This window comes from Ochotona curzoniae, unplaced genomic scaffold (genome assembly GCF_017591425.1).
Source record: "Ochotona curzoniae isolate NIBS_2020 unplaced genomic scaffold, NIBS_Ocur_1.0 contig_1302, whole genome shotgun sequence".
Taxonomy (NCBI): Eukaryota; Metazoa; Chordata; class Mammalia; order Lagomorpha; family Ochotonidae; genus Ochotona; species Ochotona curzoniae.
Genome location: NW_024465035.1, coordinates 988,851 through 1,008,465, shown reverse-complemented (window position 1 = coordinate 1,008,465; position 19,615 = coordinate 988,851). Strand labels below are relative to the sequence as shown.

Here is a 19,615-nt window from a genome sequence, read left to right as displayed (position 1 = left end):
CAGCACAGGGCGCACCGCGCTGCAGCCCCGCAGGCGCAGCACCCAAGCGTGCTCCCAGGCTGCCCACCCGGGCTGCCCATTCCTGGCAGAGCCGCTCTCGCGTGCGCCGGGCGCCCTCCCCAGACCAGGCGGCACAGAGCGCGCAGAGACCCGGCCCGGGGCAGCGCAGGCACCCACGCCGGCTCGAGCCTCCGCTCCCGTCCTGTGAAAGGGCCCGGCAGGGCAGGTCCCCTGCGCCCCAGCTCGCGGTGACCACTTTCTGAGGGAGCAGCTGTTTGTGGCTAGGGCGGGGCGCACTGGCGCCGGCCCGGGGGCGTTCCGGGAGCCGTCGGCAGGGTCCTCGGGGAGCCGGGCCCTGCGGGAGGCGAGTGGGCCTGGGGAGCGCCCGGCCGCGCGTGGCGAGCGGAGGGGGGCTCGGGGCCGCAGGGCCGCGCGTCCAGCGCCCGCGTCTCATGAATATGCACGACCGCCTCCCTCCCCGTGACGTCACGGGCCGTCCCGGGGTGAGCGCCGGAGCCGCTCGGGGTCCGCGCCAGTGAGCGCGGCTGCTGCCGGCGAGCGCGCGGCGCGGCCAAGGGCAGCGGAGGCCGAGGGCGGCGCCGGGCGGCACCGGGCTCCGGGCGGCACCGGGCTCCGGGCGGCGGCTCCGGGCGGCTCCGGGAGCGGCGACGCGGGCACCGGGCGGCGGCACCGGGCGGCTCCGGGCACCGGGCGGCGGCGGCGAGGATGCTGCCGGGGCGGCTGTGCTGGGTGCCGCTCCTGCTGGCGCTGGGCGTGGGCAGCGGCGGCGCGGACAGCCGGCGGCGCCGCCTGCTCGCGGCTAAAGGTGGGTGCTGGGGAAGTTTCCTCTGCTCGCGCGGGGGCCCCGGGCAGGCGCCGGAGGAGGTGCCCATCCTGCCTCGCCGCGGCTTCTCGGGCTCCGTGCGCCCTGGCTCCCGGGCGCCGTGCGGCACCGCGGCTCCGTGCGCGGCCGCCGGCCCAGCCTCAGGGCGGGGCCGCGGGGTCCCGGCGAAGGCGAGGCCTGGGGCGTCCGGACAAGTTTGGGGGCTGCCTGCCCGGCGGCAGCCCGTGAGTGAGTCGCGGGCTCTGGGCCGGGGACGGCTGGCGCGGGCGCGGGGAGCTGAAGCAGGTCCCACTGCTGCCCGGCTCTGGGGGAGGGTCAGGCCGGCCGAGTGCGGTTCGCGGAGGGCGCCGGGCCGGCCGGGCGTCTGTCACGTCGGGATGGAGTGGAAACTTGCGGGTTGAGCGTCTCAGAAAGCCGGCGCGCCCCAGGCTCCCGGCGCCGGCTCCGGGCTCCCTTGGGAAGGCGCGCCCTCCGGGACCAAGTGCGCGCTGGGGCTCAGCAGCCTCTCCGCCCGGCCCGGTTCCTGGGGGGCCGTCGCGCGCCCCCCGCCCGCCCGCCGCGAGCCTGCTCTCCACCTTCCCGCCTCTCCCGCCCGGGCAGCTGGGGCCTAGAAGGCGCAGCCCGGCGAGCCTGGACCTGGCGAGCCCCGGACGGCTGTGGAGAACGCGGGCAGAAGTGCTGGCTCTCGGGCGCCGGAGGGCTGCTGGAGCTCGGGGCAGGGGAGGGGAGCGCGGCTGGGGCGCAGGGGAGGTCACGGCGGATGCGGGCTGGAGCGCGTGCTCGGGACAAACTTGTTGATCAATCTCTTGACAGAGGAGGGCTTAGGAAGGTTTGGGGGCTGAAGCCAAAGGGACCACCGAACGCGGGTCTCGGGACTGGGTGGTGGTGGTGGGTGGGGGGCACACAGTCCCGAAATCGGCCATCGAGGGGTAGAGGGGTTCATGTGTGGAAAATGAGAATTAGAGAGACCTGATTTGGACACTGGTTTTGAAGTCCAGCGCAGCGCACTGGGGCTCCGGGACCTTCCAATGACCCTTGGAGGGAGGGGCAGCCCGGCAGCCGCCTGGCCTTGTCTGGGTCGTGCGAAGCCTTTCCGGTGACCTGGGGGCCAAGAGGGGAGCTTCTGTGATAATTGCCTCGCCCTCACCCTCTCTGCACATTAAAAAAATTTAACAAGCAGGCCCTCTATTTGTGTTTAAGATCTTTTATATTCCCAGTGTGGTTGGTTGGTTGGTTGCAATGGCTGACGGAGGAGGTGACTCGGAGGGGCTCTTGCGCTTGCAAGCCTCTGATCCTCCAGCTCAGACTACACACGTGCCTTGCATTGCCCTGCAAGGCTTGCTGGCACTTTTCTGGTTGGTGTGTTTGTAAACAGATGCCAGCAGGGGAGAGGGAGCTCCCAGGAAGTGAAGGGCAGGGCGGGGCCGGCTGGAGGAGGACCTGGTGTGTCTGATGTCTTGATGGGCCTCAGGTCAGCACGCAGGCTGCTTAAGAGAGGCAGGGACAGACAGCAGATGGGGCACACACGCGCGCACACACACTGTGTGTGCACACATAGGCACACTGTCCGCAGCCCTACTTCGAACGCAGCTGTGTGGTGCTGTTTGCCTTCCCAAGGTAAAGTTGATTGACCTGCAAGGCAGAGTCCCCTAGTGCAGCCTTCTGTCTGGCTGCTTCCCCCTTCGTGCCACTGGGGGGCTGCAGAGAGCACATTTGTTGCATTTTAAAAAGACTAATGTGTGGTGTTTGATCTCAGCAGAGATGTTCATGATGACATGGTACTTGGTGTTGACAGTACAGACTTTGCTCATCACCCTGCACCTGCGTGTCGTGTTTCCACACCACCTAACGTGAGAAGCACGCTCGAGGTGACGTGGCTGCAGGCTTCCTGGACAATGCACCTGGCCGCGGGATTGGCCCTTCTCAAGGCTCGCGTGGCTCAAGGAGATAAAACTTGGGAAGACAAGTGAGGAAGCCTGAGACAGACCTGCTTTCTTTGTCCAGCGTTCTGCGTTCTGCGTTCCCCTGTGGAGTGGGCGTGCAGCTGCCTGGCGGCGGGCCGCTCCCTCGCGACAGCTGTGTGGAAGCCGCACTCCCGACCCTGGCTCCTGTCAGATGCTGCGTCCACGGCACACAGCTTGTCCTGCCTTTGTGCGGCTGACTGCTGGCTGCAGGGAGTCGGGCGGCTAATCCCTGACAACTGTGCTTTGGTTTCACAGTCCTGCACTTTCAGTGGGAGCCTAGTCCCCAGGCAGGCAGCAGGACCCCTCCCCTTCTCCCTCCTCTATCGGGGCCGAGCACTTCCAGGAGAAATTGGAATGACCACCTCACAGGCAATTGTTCTGTGCAGGCGTGGAGCCCCTAGGGACGAAGGCCGTGTCCTGTCCAAGGCAAGGGGCACGCAGTGCAATCCCGATGGCAGAGGAGCCGAGGCAGAGCTAGCCCCATGTCCGCGGGCTCCCAACCCAAGCCTGCAGCAGGCCACCCCTCTTCACTGCCTGAGAGAGAGCCACCTGTGCCCGGAGGAGCCTGGCAGTGTTCAGGAAGCCCGAGGCTGTGCCACGCCCTTCCGCAAGCATTTCCAGGGCTGTGGGCTTGTCTGGGAAAGACAAGTTTTGTTTGTTTTTCTTTGTAATACAGACAATTGTAGAGAAGGACAGCAGACAGAATTCATCCAGCGTAGAATGCCAGCTGAGGGGTGGGCCACAGGCTAAGGGGTGGAGGAGCTGGCATGACAGCACTTGGTTATCAGCAGGCCAAGGTCAGAGCCGACTTCTAACAAGAGTAACATAATGGTTGTCGCTGCAAGGTGGGGAGTCTCTTGAATGTGTAACTGATACTGTGCTAAACAGCCCATTTCACAGGTGAAGGTACTGAGTCCGAGAGAGAGAGAGAGAGAGAGAGCAAGGAGATAACTTGCTCAGACTCCCAGCTGGAGGTTCAGCCTTCGTGCCCTCTAGCATTTGTCAGACTCTCCTTTGGTTTGGAAAGCAGTTTTGAGAGGAGAGTTTTGTGACTGTGCCTGATTTAGTTACCTAGGAGCTCTGACGGTCTTGCCTGTAGCCTTAGGAGAGTCGAGGCTGGTGAGGAAAAGGCCTGGGAGGCTGAGGGCTGTGGGCGTGCTGGCCCCGTGGGCTGTGGGTTGTGGGCTGTGGGTGTGCTGGCCCTGTGGGCCCCGTGTTGGCCTGCTGGGCTGTGGGCGTACTGGCCCCATGGGCTATGGGTGTGCTGGCCCCGTGGACCCCGTGGGCCCCGTGCTGGCCTCCTGGGCTGTGGGCGTGCTGGCCTCGTGCTAGCCCTGTGCTGGCTCCATGCTGGCCCTGTGCTGGCTCCATGCTGGCCCTGTGCTGGCTCCGTGCTGGCCCCGTGCTGGTCCCGTGCTGTCTCTGTGCTGGCCCCGTGCTGGCCCTGTGCTGGCTCCGTGCTAGCCCTGTGCTGGCTCCGTGCTGGCCCTGTGCTGGTTCCGTGCTGGCCCTGTGCTGGCCCTGTGCTGGCCCCGTGCTGGCCCCGTGCTGGCCCCGTGCTGTCTCTGTGCTGGCCCCGTGCTGTCTCTGTGCTGGCCCCGTGCTGTCTCTGTGCTGGCCCCGTGCTGGCCCCGTGCTGGCCCTGTGCTGGCCCCGTGCTGTCTCTGTGCTGGCCCCGTGCTGGCCCCTTGGAAGCACTGCGGCCTGGAGCAGAGCCTTCCCTTGTCTTCCCTCCCATTCTTGTGCGTGTTGTGTATCGCACATGGTGAGAATTTGTGCGAGGACAAAGGAGTCAGCCAGCCCTTCAGTACTTTAGTGTCCTATGTGTAGGGTGGGAACAGCTGGCTGCCTTGCACATGTTGTCGTGTTGTCAGGTTGCACTTCGGAAGCACTTGGCCTTGTGTGAGGCACATGGCAGTAAGAATGCAGTGGCCGTCATTACTGCCCACTCCGAGGCCTGGTGCCGGTCAAGGTCCCCTTTCTGGCTCTCAGAAGTGCACGATTTCCTTTTGTCTTTTTCTCGTGGCGAACTCTGCTCCCTTGATTTCTCTGTCTCTTCATGCCGTGTGTCTGTGTGTGCAAGATGTGTCAGTATTATGTACACACACATCTGTATTGAATTGCTTCTGAAAATACATGCTTTCTCCACGAGCCTGTGGATGCCTTTGGAACCAGGCCACCATTTGATTTGGTTCCAAAATTCTGACACTTCATGGCAGCTTGGAAACGGGGTCAACAGTGTTCGCTGGAAGATGGGCACACGAGGAAGCGTGCCTCGGTAGCTGGCGCGGGGGTCGGCGGCCGTGACGCCTGGGAAAGCATGTGTTGTGTGACTTGGAAGTTGTCCCGCCCGCTCGGCAGCACTCTTCCCCCTCCCGGGCTCGTCCTGGACAGCAGGTCACCGCCCTCTGCCTGAGGAGGTGTGGGGGGACGAGGCATTGACAACTTTTGCAATGGTTCGTGTTCACAAGGTATGGGAGATTGGTAGCTGGGATAGCCTCGTCACGACCTAAAGCACATGTTTAGTTTGTTGTTATCTGGAGTCTGTAGAAAAGGGTCTGTGGGGAAGGTGGGCTTGGAGAGTGGCACGGGCAGGGAAGGCTGGGGGCTGAGGATGCTGGCATTGGGCAGGGGCTAGACCTGCCGGGTGAGCTAGGGGAGGAAGCTGGCAGGAGAGGCTGTGATCTGAGGCAGTCTATGGAAGTGGGAGGAAGGCTCCTCCAACGGCCTGGCTTCAGCTTTTTTAGTTAATAGCTCTTCCTCTGCCTTCTGTTGCCCTCGTGAGGAGTTCCAGCTGCTGGTTTAGGCAGGCGGTACACATGGCGAGAGTGAGTGTGGTAGCTTATGAGAAAAGAATGGGCAGGCACAGGAGTCGGGGAGAATCATGGCGAAGGTGAAGGGTTCTTGATGGGTCGGCAAGCACCGAGTCAGCTTAAGGGGGAGGGATGGCAGGATGGACCCATATAAGGTCGGAAGAAACCGGGCCTGGTACCCTTGCCGTGCGAGATGGCGGAACTCAGCCATGGTGGAAATGTTTGTGTCTGAGTTTGAGGCCAAACAGTGGAGGTTTCATGAGCGCATCCTGTGTTGCCAGGCGCTGAGACGTCTGACTTCTTGTTGGTCGGTGGGCTTGCTCATGAAACTGGCCCTTCGAAGGAGGTGAAGTGAATGCTAACAGTTTCACAGAGGAGGAGGCCAGCCCTGAGGGGAGGAGCAGCCGCCCTCTCTTCCGTGGGGTCCAGTGTCCAGCAAAGTGGCCGCTGTGCCTGCAGTCTCTGTGGGAAACAGCGCCCTCTTTCGTTTCACTTTAACTCAGGCAGTGCGCAAACGTGTTGCTGGGTAGATAGCCAGTCACTGGACCGGGGATGCTAAAAGGTGCGTGCTGCAAGGGTGGGTGGAGGTGGTGTTGGGGGAGGAGCAGGTGCACATTACTCTGAGGCTTTCCTTTGTGTGCTGTGGCCCTGATGGGGTGTGCCAATGAGATTGTCCCAGGACACCCATGTGGCAGGTTGGCGGGTGGACAGCGCAGTGTGGGCAGCAGCAGAGTCAGGAATCAGACACAGTTGGTTGTCATTCAGGGAGCCTGTGATGGCAAGCCAGGTGGCAGGCACCCGGCACCCACTGCTGCTGCTGAGCAGTGTTCGGGAGCCAGGCAGCTCGTCACCGATGCTTTCATAAGCACTGGACTCTTGACCCACCACCCGTTCTCATGCACACTTGACAGCTGTTCAGGAGTGCCGCCACCATCTGGGGTGGGAGAAGGAACTGGCCTCTGGGCTGTAGGGCAGATGTACCAAGACCTCTCCCCGTGTGCCTCCTCCTCCCCCACACAGGGAGCCCAGGTCCTCACAGAGCACGAGCCAGGCGGCCCGCAGGTGTCTGTGGAGAAGCTGTGGGCCCAGGTCCTCACAGCACGGGCCAGGCGGCAGGTGTCAGTGGAGAAGCTGTGGGCCCAGGTCCTCACAGCACAGGCCAGGCGGCAGGTGTCGGTGGAGAAGCTGTGGGCCCAGGTCCTCACAGCACGGGCCAGGCGGCAGGTGTCAGTGGAGAAGCTGTGGGCCCAGGTCCTCACAGCACGGGCCAGGCGGCGGCCCGCAGGTGTCTGTGGAGGACACTGTCTTCACTGTTGCAGCTAGGACTGCTTGTGGAGGAAAGCTGCTCAGGGCTTGCAGATATGCCTTGATGACAGCCTGCAGGAATACCCCGGTCTTCTCACACTAGGCCCCCTCCTGGCATTAGTCTGTTCTTGGTTTTTCCCTGGCCTCCTGTCTGACCTCCTGCCCTCACTGAGCAGAGCTTCTAAGTTCCCAGTGCAGTTCATCCTGCTAGCTGAACAGTAGTTTCCTGTGCATTTCCCAGGCCTGGAGTCGTTGCCACTTCTCCACCGTGACCGTCAGCCCTGGTGGGAGGTCCTGGAGACCCAAGTGAGGGGGCTTGGAGATGACACTGGTGCCTGGAGCTCACTGCGGGATTCTGTTGTGATGATCTGGGGTCTGGGTTTGTTGAGTGGCTCCGTCATGCTGCCCTGCACCTTGGCTGGGAGCGCCTCCCTAGACGGATGGCCCGCGCTCTTCTCTGTCTCTCACGCCTCTTGTTTCCGCCGCACGGTGCCTATCCGCTACCTGCTTGTGCCGACAGTCCCTCAGCGGGGAGGATCTTGGCTCACTTGGCCCGCCTCTCGCCCCGCACTGTGACTGCTGAGTGCTGTGCGCATTCTGCCACCACCAGCAGGTCAGCGGGCTGTGCCTACTTCTCCCGGAGCTGGCTGTCCAGCCTTCCAGTTACCTGCAGCATTTGCATTCTTGGCGTGTTCAGCTCTGCCAGTCAGTCCAGCGTTAACCACGCTGAAACGCACCAGGAAGCCAGACTGGCAGTGGCTGAGACTCCTGTTGGCTGTCCAGAGCGCATCTCAGGGTGTTACTCCTGACTCCAGCAGACCCTGGTGGTGGCGCTAGCGTTAGGGCTGCTGCCAGGTGGGACCCTGGCATTGTATTCTGTCTCTCCAGCTTTGGCCCCCCGCACAGCCCAGGCCTCATGGGAGACTTGGGGAATGAGCCACCAAGCAGGAAAAGTCTGTCCAGCAGGTGCCATTGTCTCACTTGGAAAGGCTGGAAATGCTGTTCTGAGAATGCTTAATTGGCTGGAATCTGAGTTTGCTCCTCTATCATAACCTCAACACGTTGTCTTAGGAAGATTACTCGCTTTTCAGAACCGCATCATTCTGTGACTTGCAGCTTTGTGGATGCCTGTTGCGTCATGTCGATGAGTGAGTCTGCAGCCCTTCATCAGGTCTAACTAGAAAGTCACTGTGGTTTAAACCTCGCACGGCTGTACACTGGGCCACTTAGAGTGCGGAGCACCTGCCCTGGTGCTGAGTGTGTGCTCTGGGCGCTCTGGGTGTGTGCTCTGGGCGCTCTGGGTGTCTGCTCTGGGCGCTCTGGGTGTCTGCTCTGGGCGCTCTGGGTGTCTGCTCTGGGTGCTGAGTGTGTGCTCTGGACGTCTGCATGTAGGTGGCTCTGATGGTCCTTGGAAGGTGAAAGTGACTAAGAAAATGAGGTGATTGTATTTCAGAAACCGGAACGATGGCTAGGCCTTGGTCCCGGCAGGCCAAGGAAGGCCTGCTGCTTTCTCTGCTTCTGCTGTGGTCCAGTTAGTTAATTGTAGTTTCCGAGACCCTTCCCCAGTTCTTTGATGCATGGCCTGCATTCCTGCATTCCCACACAGCTGGGAGTCAGCTGGGTTAGCCAGTGAATACAGCAGACCCATCCGTTTTTGAGGAAAAACAAGTCAGAATTGTTAATATTGTGTCAAGTTGATCTGTGGTTTTCCAATTTGCATGTATAACTGCATTTCACCAAATTAATTAAAACAAATAAATGTTAATCTAATGCATGTCTCCTTGTAATTAATGAAATATAACCATTACAGGGGCATTTGATTTATTATTTTAATTTATAAAATGCTGAATTCTCCTATAAAGTTGGTTATAGTAATGGGAGGAGCTAACCCGTAGATAGCATTGGGAAAAACAATCCCATTTCTATAAATTAATCACTCTCTAAAAGGATATAGTTCATTAACACCATGAACTGAAAGTGTTAGATGTAAATTAGATTAACCTTTTTAGCGACACTTCCATTTATATTGTGCATTCTCTTCAAACACAAAGCACTTTACGCGTATTAATTCAATTAACCCTCCCCAGACCCTTGTTAAGTAAGTACATATATCAAACTTGGAAGGGAGGAGAAGTGAAACCCTTCAAAAATATCCAAGTCCGAGTCTTGGGATGTTTTATTTACGACTCCCTGCGCGGCAGTCAGTCCAGGTGGACCTGGGCGCTGGAGGACATGGGCAGGAGTTCACGCTTTCTGTCTTGTGTTGTCAGGGAGCACTAGCGTATCACTTTGTACCTGAAGTCAGAGACACTTCTGCCTGATGCAGGGCCCCAAAGTCTGCTTTGATAAGATGCACCAAGCAACTTGGGTTGGGAGTGGATGGGACACCTCCAGGTGGGCGGGGGTGGCTAGGCCTTGGTTCCGCCAGGGACCTTGGGAGCGTGTCTTGCCCTTGTGCTGGCTGCTGCCCTGCCTGTCGAGTCTCTCCTTTGGCTACCGGGATGCTCAGGTGGAACAGGAGCTCCTGGACAAGACCTTGGGACGCTAATGGAGAAGAAGCAGGAGGCCCGAGGTAGCGGTGGACTGCAGTCCCCTTGCTTCTCCTTGGGGAGCTGTGCTAGGGAGGACAGGGCAGGCTGCAGTGGAGACCAAGGATTCACTGTCTGCCAGGCCTCCAGGCTTGTTTGTAGAGTGAGGCTCTGGGCCTTGTGATCTAGCATGGCCTTGGTCTGGTGCCATCTGCAGGAGCCTTGCCTGTTAGAATGCTTGGTGTCGTTGCCCAGGCTTCCTGCACATAGATGCGCAAGGCAGACTGAAAGGGCAGAGTAGGAGCTGGAGTTCTAAACGCTAATGGCTCCACCACGCCTGCAAGGGTGACGGTTGATCAGATACGTCATTAAGGGTGAGCTGGGAAGTGAAGTGTGTGGGGAGTCTGCCCGCCTCTGTAGCTGGAAAGCCCATCGTTCTCCGTGGTTTGTGCCTTTCTGCTGCTCATTGCCCCAGCTCCTGTGTAAACCACTGCTTTGAGGGGTTAAGAATCAGGTCTTAGGGCTGAGAACTAAAAGACAAGTTTTCACTTGGGAAACTCACAGGGATCCTGGAGGATGAGACGAGGCATCGATTTTGCCGTTCTTGGTGTTTTAACAATTGCCTCTCTCTCCATCTCTCTCACCTTGTACATTTTGTTGGCTTGTGGAAGGGTGGTCAATTGGAGCAGAAAAGGAGGCTAAAATAATTCATACTTAGAGTGAGAAGAAAATCACAACTAAACCCAGATTTCATCTTCCTAGCTTTCTTCTTGTTGGTTTTCTTTGTAAAGGAAAACCAATTATTGCTGCTTTATTGCACCATCATCAGAAATGTCAAGATGGTCATATCTTGCTTGATATTAATTTTAGAATTATATTTAAGACTCTTTGGTGATTTACTCTTCTTTTAATTAGAAGTCATGAATAAATCATCTTTTATTGCACTTGCATCTCTTTTTTTAAACAACTCTTTGCTCCCGCTGCTGTTTTCCAGCCCGCCCTGCAGCTCAGGAGCCAGGCAGGAGTGTTCCTTGAAGTGGGCCTGTCCTCTTGGCCAGTGTGTCCCCCAGCCCGCTGCGGAGAGCGGCCAGCAGCGTTGCTGAGTCAGGATTCAGCATCTCTCTGGGATGTCTCTTCTTGCCCCACCCCTTTCTGAGCTCCTTTCTTGCCCTTGGCGGCACCAGGTGTTGCCTTGAAAGTAAATCCTTAAAGTTCTGCCGACAGGTGAGATCGCCAACAGCACAGCTTTACAATTTGATGTTTCAACTGAGTGGAAAGTGTGAGTTAAAAGTCTCTTTAGACAACGTGGCTTTTTTTTTTTTTATTGATAGAACCAGCAATCCTAGTAGAGGCAGAGGGTTTTCTGCCAGCTATAGCTTCAAAATGAACTACCTTATTCTCTCTTCTGACTTTTAGGAAGAACCTCAAAACAGCCTTCCTCACTCAGGTCTCAAAGACACTGGTGCCCTGAGGCTCAGTTCCCGTTGCATTCCTGGAAGACTTGGGTCATAGTTAAGCTATAGAATGTTCTAGAGCTACAGGTGTAGGCAGAGACTCTAGAGGAACAGATGGCAGTGGAGGAGGTCCTCCAGGCAGAGCAGTGCCCAGGTACCCTGTGAGAGTGTGTGCACACACAGAGGTTCATTTATGGTCCTTAGGCATAGCGAAGAGGGTCCTATATGTGCTTGCAGACTGCATTGCCTTAAAAGTTAGGCAATTTCTAAAATGGAATTCTTTCTAGGGACTAGGAAGGTAAAATGTTACAGAAGTCACACTTCACAAGGAGACCCTTTGCAGAGTAAATGGGCACAGCCAGTGGCACTTCTCAGGGAGACCCTTTGGAGAGCAAATGGGCACAGCCAGTGGCACTTCTCAGGGAGACCCTTTGGAAAGTAAGTAGGCACAGCCAATGGCACTTCACAGGGAGACCCTTTGGAGAGCAAATGGGCAGAGCCAGTGGCACTTCACAGGGAGACCCTTTGCAGAGTAAATGGGCACAGCCAGTGGCACTTCTCAGGGAGACCCTTTGCAGAGCAAATGGGCACAGCCAGTGGCACTTCTCAGGGAGACCCTTTGGAGAGTAAGTAGGCAGAGCCAGTGGCACTTCTCAGGGAGACCCTTTGGAGAGCAAATGGGCAGAGCCAGTGGCACTTCTCAGGGAGACCCTTTGGAGAGCAAATGGGCAGAGCCAGTGGCACTTCTCAGGGAGACCCTTTGGAGAGCAAATGGGCAGAGCCAGTGGCACTTCTCAGGGAGACCCTTTGGAGAGTAAGTAGGCAGAGCCAGTGGCACTTCTCAGGGAGACCCTTTGGAGAGTAAGTAGGCAGAGCCAGTGGCACTTCTCAGGGAGACCTTGTGGAGCCTGGACACCAAATGCTAGGTCATCTTTTAGATCAAGTGCAGAAAGGGCTCTGCTCTGCCCGGTTGTGAGTAGAGATCCCCGTGGCTCTTCCTGTGGCCTACTTTACTCAGTGTAGACGGACTCCGGGGTGCACGCCGGGGCAGGAGAACTCAGTCGGCCCAGAGCATGTGACCTTGGCCTCACATCTGAGACTGGAGTTTGAAAATGAATTGGATTAAATCTTGGTAATTGAAAGAAAATGAAAAGCTGTGAAACTGGGCCAAAATATCTTTAAGGCAGTTGCCACCCATTGGGAAAGAGGAGCTTAACAGCATGATGGGGACAAAAATAACACCATTTTATGTTTGTAGGCCAATGGATTAGACTCCAGCCAGCCAGCTGGGGTGTTCAGTATGGCCAGTGCTGACAGTGCAGGGGTGAAGCCCTGTTCCCTTGGAATGTCTTCCTCAGTGTCCTCGTTGATAACTTGGCAGGAGGAGGGTTTTGTTTTGTGCTTAATTGCTAAGGCGTGTGTAACGTCCTCCTTTTCTTCACATAAGGTTTGAGGCACTGTAGGAGACAGGCTGGTTGCCGAAGAGTTCCAGTAACATTAAGGAAATGTCTTTAATATTCTAATTTCATGGGGGAATGGTATATCCCTTAATAAGTAGTGCAGTGACATTTGGTTGTTCTGTAATATTTGACTTCGAGTTGAGCTTATAAAAATTTCAGCCCAACACTAACTTCTGGGTACCAAGGAATGTATGTATTTCTGAGCTGAAAAGACCTGGTTGACATTCTGATTCTAAAATCAACATCATCCTTTATGCGTCTCCATATTTTCAATTATAATGCACGATGGGTTGGGAATTCCAAAGCAGTCACCCTGCAAGTGCCTGCACAGTCCCTGCTGGTGTGCAATGAGATGAGCTTGTGGACGGCGGGGAGCATTCCCAGGCTGCTTCCTCTACCTGCTCTGAAACATTTCCCTCTTTGAAACTGTGCCCCCCACCTGTTCCCTGCTCCATGTTTACCCCTGGCGGATTTTTTTAGAAAGTGGAAATATTTTTAATTTCATGGCAGGAGGGATTTGCGTGTTGGTTTGCTAACGATTTTCCCCAAAATGAGGTCTCTGGGAGTGTAGGGAATCCCTCTGATGACGGCCAGATGAAATAGCAAGAGATTTCGGAGGAAGCCAGGTGCCTGGGGTGTGGGTGTGGCATCTTGTGGTTGGCACTGTGCCTCTAATCTTTGCTACCTGCTTGCTCCTTGTTCCACCGCCACCACACCTTCCAAGTAGGCATCCCAAGGCATCCCAAGGCAGTGATTAAGGTCCTTAACAGCAAGTGCCCAGAATGCATTCCGGGACAGTGACTAAGGTCAGGCTTTTCCTCCCACAAGTCCTGCAGTGCCAGGGTTTTGTGGAGGACTGAGTTTTCTGGTGTTTTTTGTTTTTTTTTTTTTTTTTTTCCTCAGGAGGTTAAGGAGCAGAGCTCTCTATACAAAAGGAAGGCTACAAAAATGGGTCTGAAATGACCTCCTGTTCTACTCTGATCAGCCTCAGCTGGGTGAGAGCTGGCCTACACTCCTTAGACTGAATGAGGAAAGGAATGTTGCTGAGTAGGTGGATCCTGCCACGTTATCAGCTTGGACATGGAGGCCTCCTCCAGGAGGGGCTGTGGCCTTGACTGCTTCCCCCGCGTGGGCTTTCATTAGGGCTCAACGTTGTGCAGGCTGAAGAGAGCCTGGCAGGTGATGAGAGTCAATGTGTGGGGTACTGTGGGCGTGGAGGGTGGGGGTGTACCCTTCTGCGTGTGACTCTTTGATACGTGCAGTTGGATTGCTGGCCAGCTGCGAGGTGTTGTAGGACATTTTGGGACGGCTGTCCTGTGCCCCGTGCACCCTTTGCTAGACACAGAGCTTGCATTTGCTTCTGCCCGTCTGGGTGAGGAGACTGCCGTAGTACATGTATTGCGCTGTGTTCTGCAGCTGAGATGGAAACGTGGCAGTGGTGATGATGAGTCCCTGTTGAGGACCCTGCAGGCCCCAGCTCCTTTCCTGAGATCTGGGCTAAGGCGCCCATGCACCCTAGGGATGTGAACTGAGTGTCTGCAGGCCTCCTGATCCAGTTGTGGGGAGAACATCTGGCACCTCCCAGTCACAGCGTTTTCCCAGACCTCCAGGTGAGTTTGCGAAGCGGCTGCCTCTGTCTTCAGTAGTTCCCTTGCTGGTGTGGAGCGGCAGGCAACAGCCCGGTCCCTTGCTCCAGCCACTCCCGCTTGCCCACCCATCAGTTACTGTAGGCATTCAGGTATTTGATGGATAAAAATCCTTCCCTGTCTGTGGGAGACTTAATGCACCGGGCCATTGTCAGCTGAGCAGCTGGTGCGAATTAGTCCACCAGCTTCGTCAGTCACGTGGCCCAGCTCTGGCATTTTTTATTTGTTGGACAGCCAAATGACTTTATTTCAGAGGTGAATATTACCAGCATGTAGAATATATGCAAATGGGCACTTGCAGCTTCTGTGTATGACATCTGATTTATTTCTAAAGCTTCTCTGAATTCTTGGGGCTGATTGATTCATGGTGTGAATTAATCTTGACTTCATGTTTAGTTCTGATTATGCCACTTGAAATCATAGGATTGTGCATATATTGCATAATTTCTCCCATATTTCTCATCTTTAAAATGGGCATATAAGATCCTTGCTCAGAATGCTGTTATAAAGATGAAGTAACACCTAGGAGGTGGGGTTTTGTTTATTGCTGCCTGACCAACCACCCACAACCTAGTACAAACCCTTGGCCTTTTATGCTCCTAGACCCTGTGGCTCAGGGATGAGATAGGAGGTGAGGGTTAGGGTTTGTCTCTGCTGCCTGATGGCTGTAGACTGGAATAACTGAGGAGTTGGGCCTCCTGGATGACTGCAGGGCTCAGCTGGGGCTGCCAGCCGGGTGTTAGGCATGCTCCCATGTTTCCTAACTGCATGAGGACTTCAGAATGGCCAGGGTCCTCACTGGGCCTCCAGTGCACAAGTGGAAGCTCCAGGCCTCTGTGGACACACCCAGAACTCTTCTCCAAGGCAGCTGGTGCTGGCTGGGTGCTCCTCACTCCACTGTGTGACCTCCTCCCTGCTGCCCCGCTTCCCAGAGCTGATGCTTTGCATTTCGTTTTCTTCTTGACCTTGACTGAACTAGAGTGGTTTCTGTGCCCAGTAAGAGAGTGACTATCCTGGAGATGCCCATCAGTGAGGTGCATGCCCTGCTAGGGACTCTGGAGTAAAGACAGGCCCCAGGAGCCGAGACCTGGAGGCTGGAAGGAAGAGGTGGCGACTGTTGCTAAGCTGTGTTCAGCGTGCCCTATGACTGGCCCTTTCTGCGAGCCTGGGTTGGAGATTTACAAGCCTTGCCTGCTGGCATGCTCAGAAGGACCCTGTGGCATGGCTCTCCTGACTCCCACTCTTTACAGTTGACCGTATTACGTCTCCGAGAGCTTTAGTGAAAACATGGAAGTAGTGGCATTGGGGCTTGGACCAGGCTGTCTGACCTAGGAGCCTGGGCTGTGTGTGGGCTGTGCATGGGCTGCACGTGGGCTGTGCATGGGCTGTGCGTGGGCTGTATGTGGGCTGTGCGTGCTGCTGTGCGTGGGCTGTGCGTGGGCTGCGCGTGGGCTGTTTGTGGGCTGCTTGTGGGCTGTGCGTGGGCTGCGCTTGGGCTGCGCGTAGGCTGCGCGTGGGCTGCGCGTAGGCTGTGCCTGGGCTGTGCGTGGGCTGCGCCTGGGCTGTGCGTGGGCTGCACATGGGCTGCGCGTGGGCTGCGTGTGGGCTGTGTTCTGCAGCCTCCCACTTGCTCGTGTTCTCCGTGTACTGTGTACTCGTCATGCCGTTCCCTTCCCCCGTTGTGCCCTGTCCTCACGGAGGGGTGAGAGGGCAGCTTTTCCGTGCTGCTCTCATGTGCAGGGGAGGGTCCCTCAGAAAAGAAAACTGGCGCTCCACAGAGGACCCCTTCTTGCCAAGGCCATTGTTTTTTTTTAATTATTAATTATTTTTATCTTTGATGATTTTGACTGGTTGATTAGGGTGATCAGGGTCAACAGCTACAGGAAGGTGGGTAAGATCACCATTTCCACGTTCTTTTTTATGCTTACTGTATCCAGGGGAAGCGGGAGACAAGGAGAAAAGATACGGAATCTTCATGAATTTGTGTCACCCTTGCGCAGGGGCCGTGCTAATCTTCTGCGTATCAGTTCCAATTTTAGTGTATGTGCCGCAGAAGCGAGCACGGCCATTGCTTTAGCCGCACCTGCCGGGCTTGTGTGTCCAGGGAAGAGCCAGGGCCCTGGAGGGCACACCCTCTTTTCCAGAGGACGTTGCTCTGGTTCGTTGTTCAAGCATTGGTTTTGAAAGTGAAACATAGAAGGTCTGCTAATAACATGTCCCTCTTGGAACAGGCTCTTCTGCTTGCAGGTTAGAGGCAATATGCAGAAGGATCCAGAAAGAGAGCTTTCCAAAGAGTATGCTGAATGACTCTGACAGGTTAAAGCTGCTACAGGAATGCAGAATTTACATGACAAAACTCTGGGCACCATACTGATTGTCATTCACCGGGAAAAGGAGCCCCTGAAAAGCTGAAAGTCTTCATTAGAAGGAGCGCATTGTGTTAGTACCAAGTGTCCTTTGCCTGGCGCCCAGTGCAGGCTGGAATCTCTCCCCACTGAACTCCACCAGAGCCTGCGTCTGTTTCTTCAATTGCCCTCTGCGCCTCCCCTTCCTGGGCAGGGCGGGCTGCTGAGAACACAGAAATCCTCCATGGGAATGCTGTGGATTTGAAAGACAGTTCTTTTCCCTCATGTTGATCTGAGGTTTGATGGACAAACTCACAAACCGACAGATTTAAACATGAAAGGATGATGCCATCCAGGAGGGCAGCAGAGTGAGGCTGGAAGGTCCAGGGGCACCAGGAGGTTGAGGCCAGGTGGGGTCTGGGTGAGCAGGCAGGGCCTGGCTGCCCTCTGGCTGTCTCTAGCCTCGGCCCAGCCACACCTGGCACTCAGCAGCTAATCAGCCTGCACTGGCACCCTTCCTCTGTCCTCCTCCTCCTCTACACCCTTCATCGCAGATCCTAGCTGATCACCCTGCATGGGGCACCCTTCATCGCAGATCCCAGGGAAGATGGAGGGAGCCGGTTTCCTCTCAGCACCCCTTTGCTGGGACTTTTGTTTCTTCTCCCACAAGTCTGCCCCTGTGTGTACCTCAAGTAGAGTTCTTGCAACCCTACCGTCTCTCGTTTCCCAGCTCAACTTGAACAGCCTGACTGGTGTAACGGCTGTTGAACCTCTGTCCCAGTGGCCATGGAAGGTTCTCACGGTCACGTGGCCTGACCCTGCTGAGGTGTCTTTTGACGAGGACTTGTGGATCATCTTGGATGACCCATGAATGATGAGATAACCCTTGTGCCAGAGAAAGCTCCTTGAAGCAGCTGGGCACCAGGACCTGGTGACTCATTATTAATATATGAAGTGAGCCGACATAGTGGCTTTGCAGTGTGTCAAAGCCAAAGGCCTACGAAGTTCGCTTAGGACCCAGAGTAGGCAGAGGGTGTGTGTCCTCTTGGGCCCAAACTCACAGCAGTCTGCTTGCTGGGGAGTCCGTTGCAAGGCCTGCAGAGGACAGGGTCCCCTCTGCTATGTTTGGCCCCATGGCCGAGAGCTGGGGAGGCTTGGTTAGTGCAGGAGCAATCTTAGCGACCAGGAATCTCTCAATTCCCATGGAGCCCAACATGCCAGCTGCGTCAAAGGCGAGCACTTGCCCTTGTTTTCTGCTGAGTTGCTGCCTGTGTGAAAGCAGCAGTGAGGGGCCCCTGTTTAATATTGGTCCACAGTGTGCATGAACCAGAACTGTGCAGATGGCAGGGCTAAACTAGGTTGGCCGGCTGCTTGTATGCCTTCCAAGGAGAGCCTGGAGCCAACCCTCCCACTGGAGGCTGAGCAGAGCCAGCCTCGCTCCTGTATAATTTGCAGTATCCATGAGTGGTTACCCCCAGACAGGGTCATGACCACTAGTGCACTTGTCCCATAGTGGGGACTCCTGGGAGCCTGGGGGAGTTGGGTGCCCTGCTGCCAGTGAGGAGCTGGAATGGCACTGGGTAGGAGTGCCCGGCTGCCAGTGAGGAGCTGGAATGGCACTGGGTGGGGGTGCCCGGCTGCCAGTGAGGAGCTGGAATGGCACTGGGTGAGGGTACCTGGTTGCCAGTGAGGAGCTGGAATGGCGCTGGTGGGGGTGCCTGGCTGCCAGTGAGGAGCTGGAATGGCACTGGGTGGGGGTGCCTGGCTGCCAGTGAGGACCCGGAATGACACTGGGTGGGAGTGCCTGGCTGCCAGTGAGGAGCTGGAATGGCACTGGGTGGGAGTGCCCGGCTGCCAGTGAGGAGCTGGAATGGCACTGGGTGGGAGTGCCCAGCTGCCAGTGAGGAGCTGGAATGGCACTGGGTGCTCTTGTACCCGTGCTGTGCCCCTCCAGGGGATGGGGCTGAGCTGGGTGTGCCCATTGCTCACCATGCTGCCTTGGCCAGTTCTGTTGTCCTGCTGCCCATGTTTCTTTTCCACCGCCTTCATGATTGCTTTTGCTGCTCTGCCACAAGCTGCATTTCTGAATGGAAGACGTGGTGGGACATCCATGACTGTAATAATAAATTGGATTTCTGTCCAAGGGCGACATGGGCATGACATCATGGCTGGCCCTGGTTTACCAGGTGGGCCGAGGAGTGCTCATGGGGAGAGAGAGAGCAGGTATGGATCCAGCAACCCCAGAGGCTGCTGTGTTTTTGTGGACTCAGGCAGAGCTGAGCCTTGTGCCAGGTAAACGCTTTTGAAATGCGGATGGAGCCTGCACTGAGTGATTATGTGCTGGAAGACTGGAAAGGACCAGATCTGCCCTCTCTTGCTGCTGGTGACTTCTCTGCTGCTGCTCTGCAGTCTCCAGGTCTGCTCTGGGGCCCCGCCTGCTTGGCTCCAGGGAGCCTGGCTTGCCCTTCTGTGTCTCTAGCGCTGGAGCTTCCTGGTCTTCCCCCTTGAGTCCCTGGTTCTGTGTGCTGTTTGCTGCCTTGGAAGCACCTGGCCAGTATCACCTCCTGTGCAGGTGCAGGGATCCATCAGCACGAGATGCACTGGGGTGCATTATCGCCCTTCTCACATCCATGCTTGCTGCAGGACCCAGTCAGAGGACTCTGTTACGTGTGTAATGTTGAGCAGTGTGGCTGTCCTGATTGCTGAAACCCCTCTTCAGTTACCTCCTGGCCCCTGACCCCTGCCATTTGCCTTTGCCTGTGTGATTGTCCTGTCTTCCTTGGTCAGCTGTCTCCTTACATGCTGGGTTCTCAGAACCCCAGGGTCGCCCGTCTGCCCACCTGCTTGTTCTCTTACCCATAACTTTAAAGACATCTCTCTCTAGTTCTGCCACTGCCCTGTGTCCCTGGAAGAGTTCATCTTGTCCCTGTCCTGTGCTAGCATATGTCCCTGTGTTTCTTCTATCAGGGATGGGGCCACTCCTTCCTAGGAAATAGAGTGGAAACATCAAAGGACTTGCTCTCTGCCTGTCTCCTCCGTCCAGCTGCTTTCCAAGTCCTTCATGCAGACATGTGTGATCATTCGCAGCCCTGGCAGCATGTGCAGGTGCTTCAGTGTGAATTCCTCCCGCTGTGAGTGCTGTGGGCTGGCTCTGTGTCCTTCTGTCTGTCCTCATCGCCTTTGTTTCACTGCTGGCTCTTGCCCGGGTCCGCCTCCTCTCTGGCCTTCTCCAGTGCCTGAGAGGACTCTATAACGT

The 19,615-nt window shown here is 56.4% G+C and overlaps 1 protein-coding gene and 1 non-coding gene across 2 annotated transcripts in view; one reads left to right on the top strand and one right to left on the bottom strand.

The window, feature by feature from the left end:
• The first annotated feature begins 723 nt into the window (after window positions 1-723).
• Window positions 724-19,615, top strand: part of CLSTN2 (calsyntenin 2) — a 411,318-nt gene continuing 392,426 nt past the window's right edge. Inside the window, exon 1 of the mRNA XM_040964996.1 lies at window positions 724-826. Coding sequence (XP_040820930.1) covers window positions 727-826 — 100 coding nt within the window. The 5' untranslated portion in view covers window positions 724-726. The remainder of the gene's footprint in view (window positions 827-19,615) is intronic.
• Window positions 15,972-16,077, bottom strand: LOC121146296. Its single transcript, XR_005882173.1, has one exon. It is a non-coding gene; the product is annotated as a U6 spliceosomal RNA (small nuclear RNA).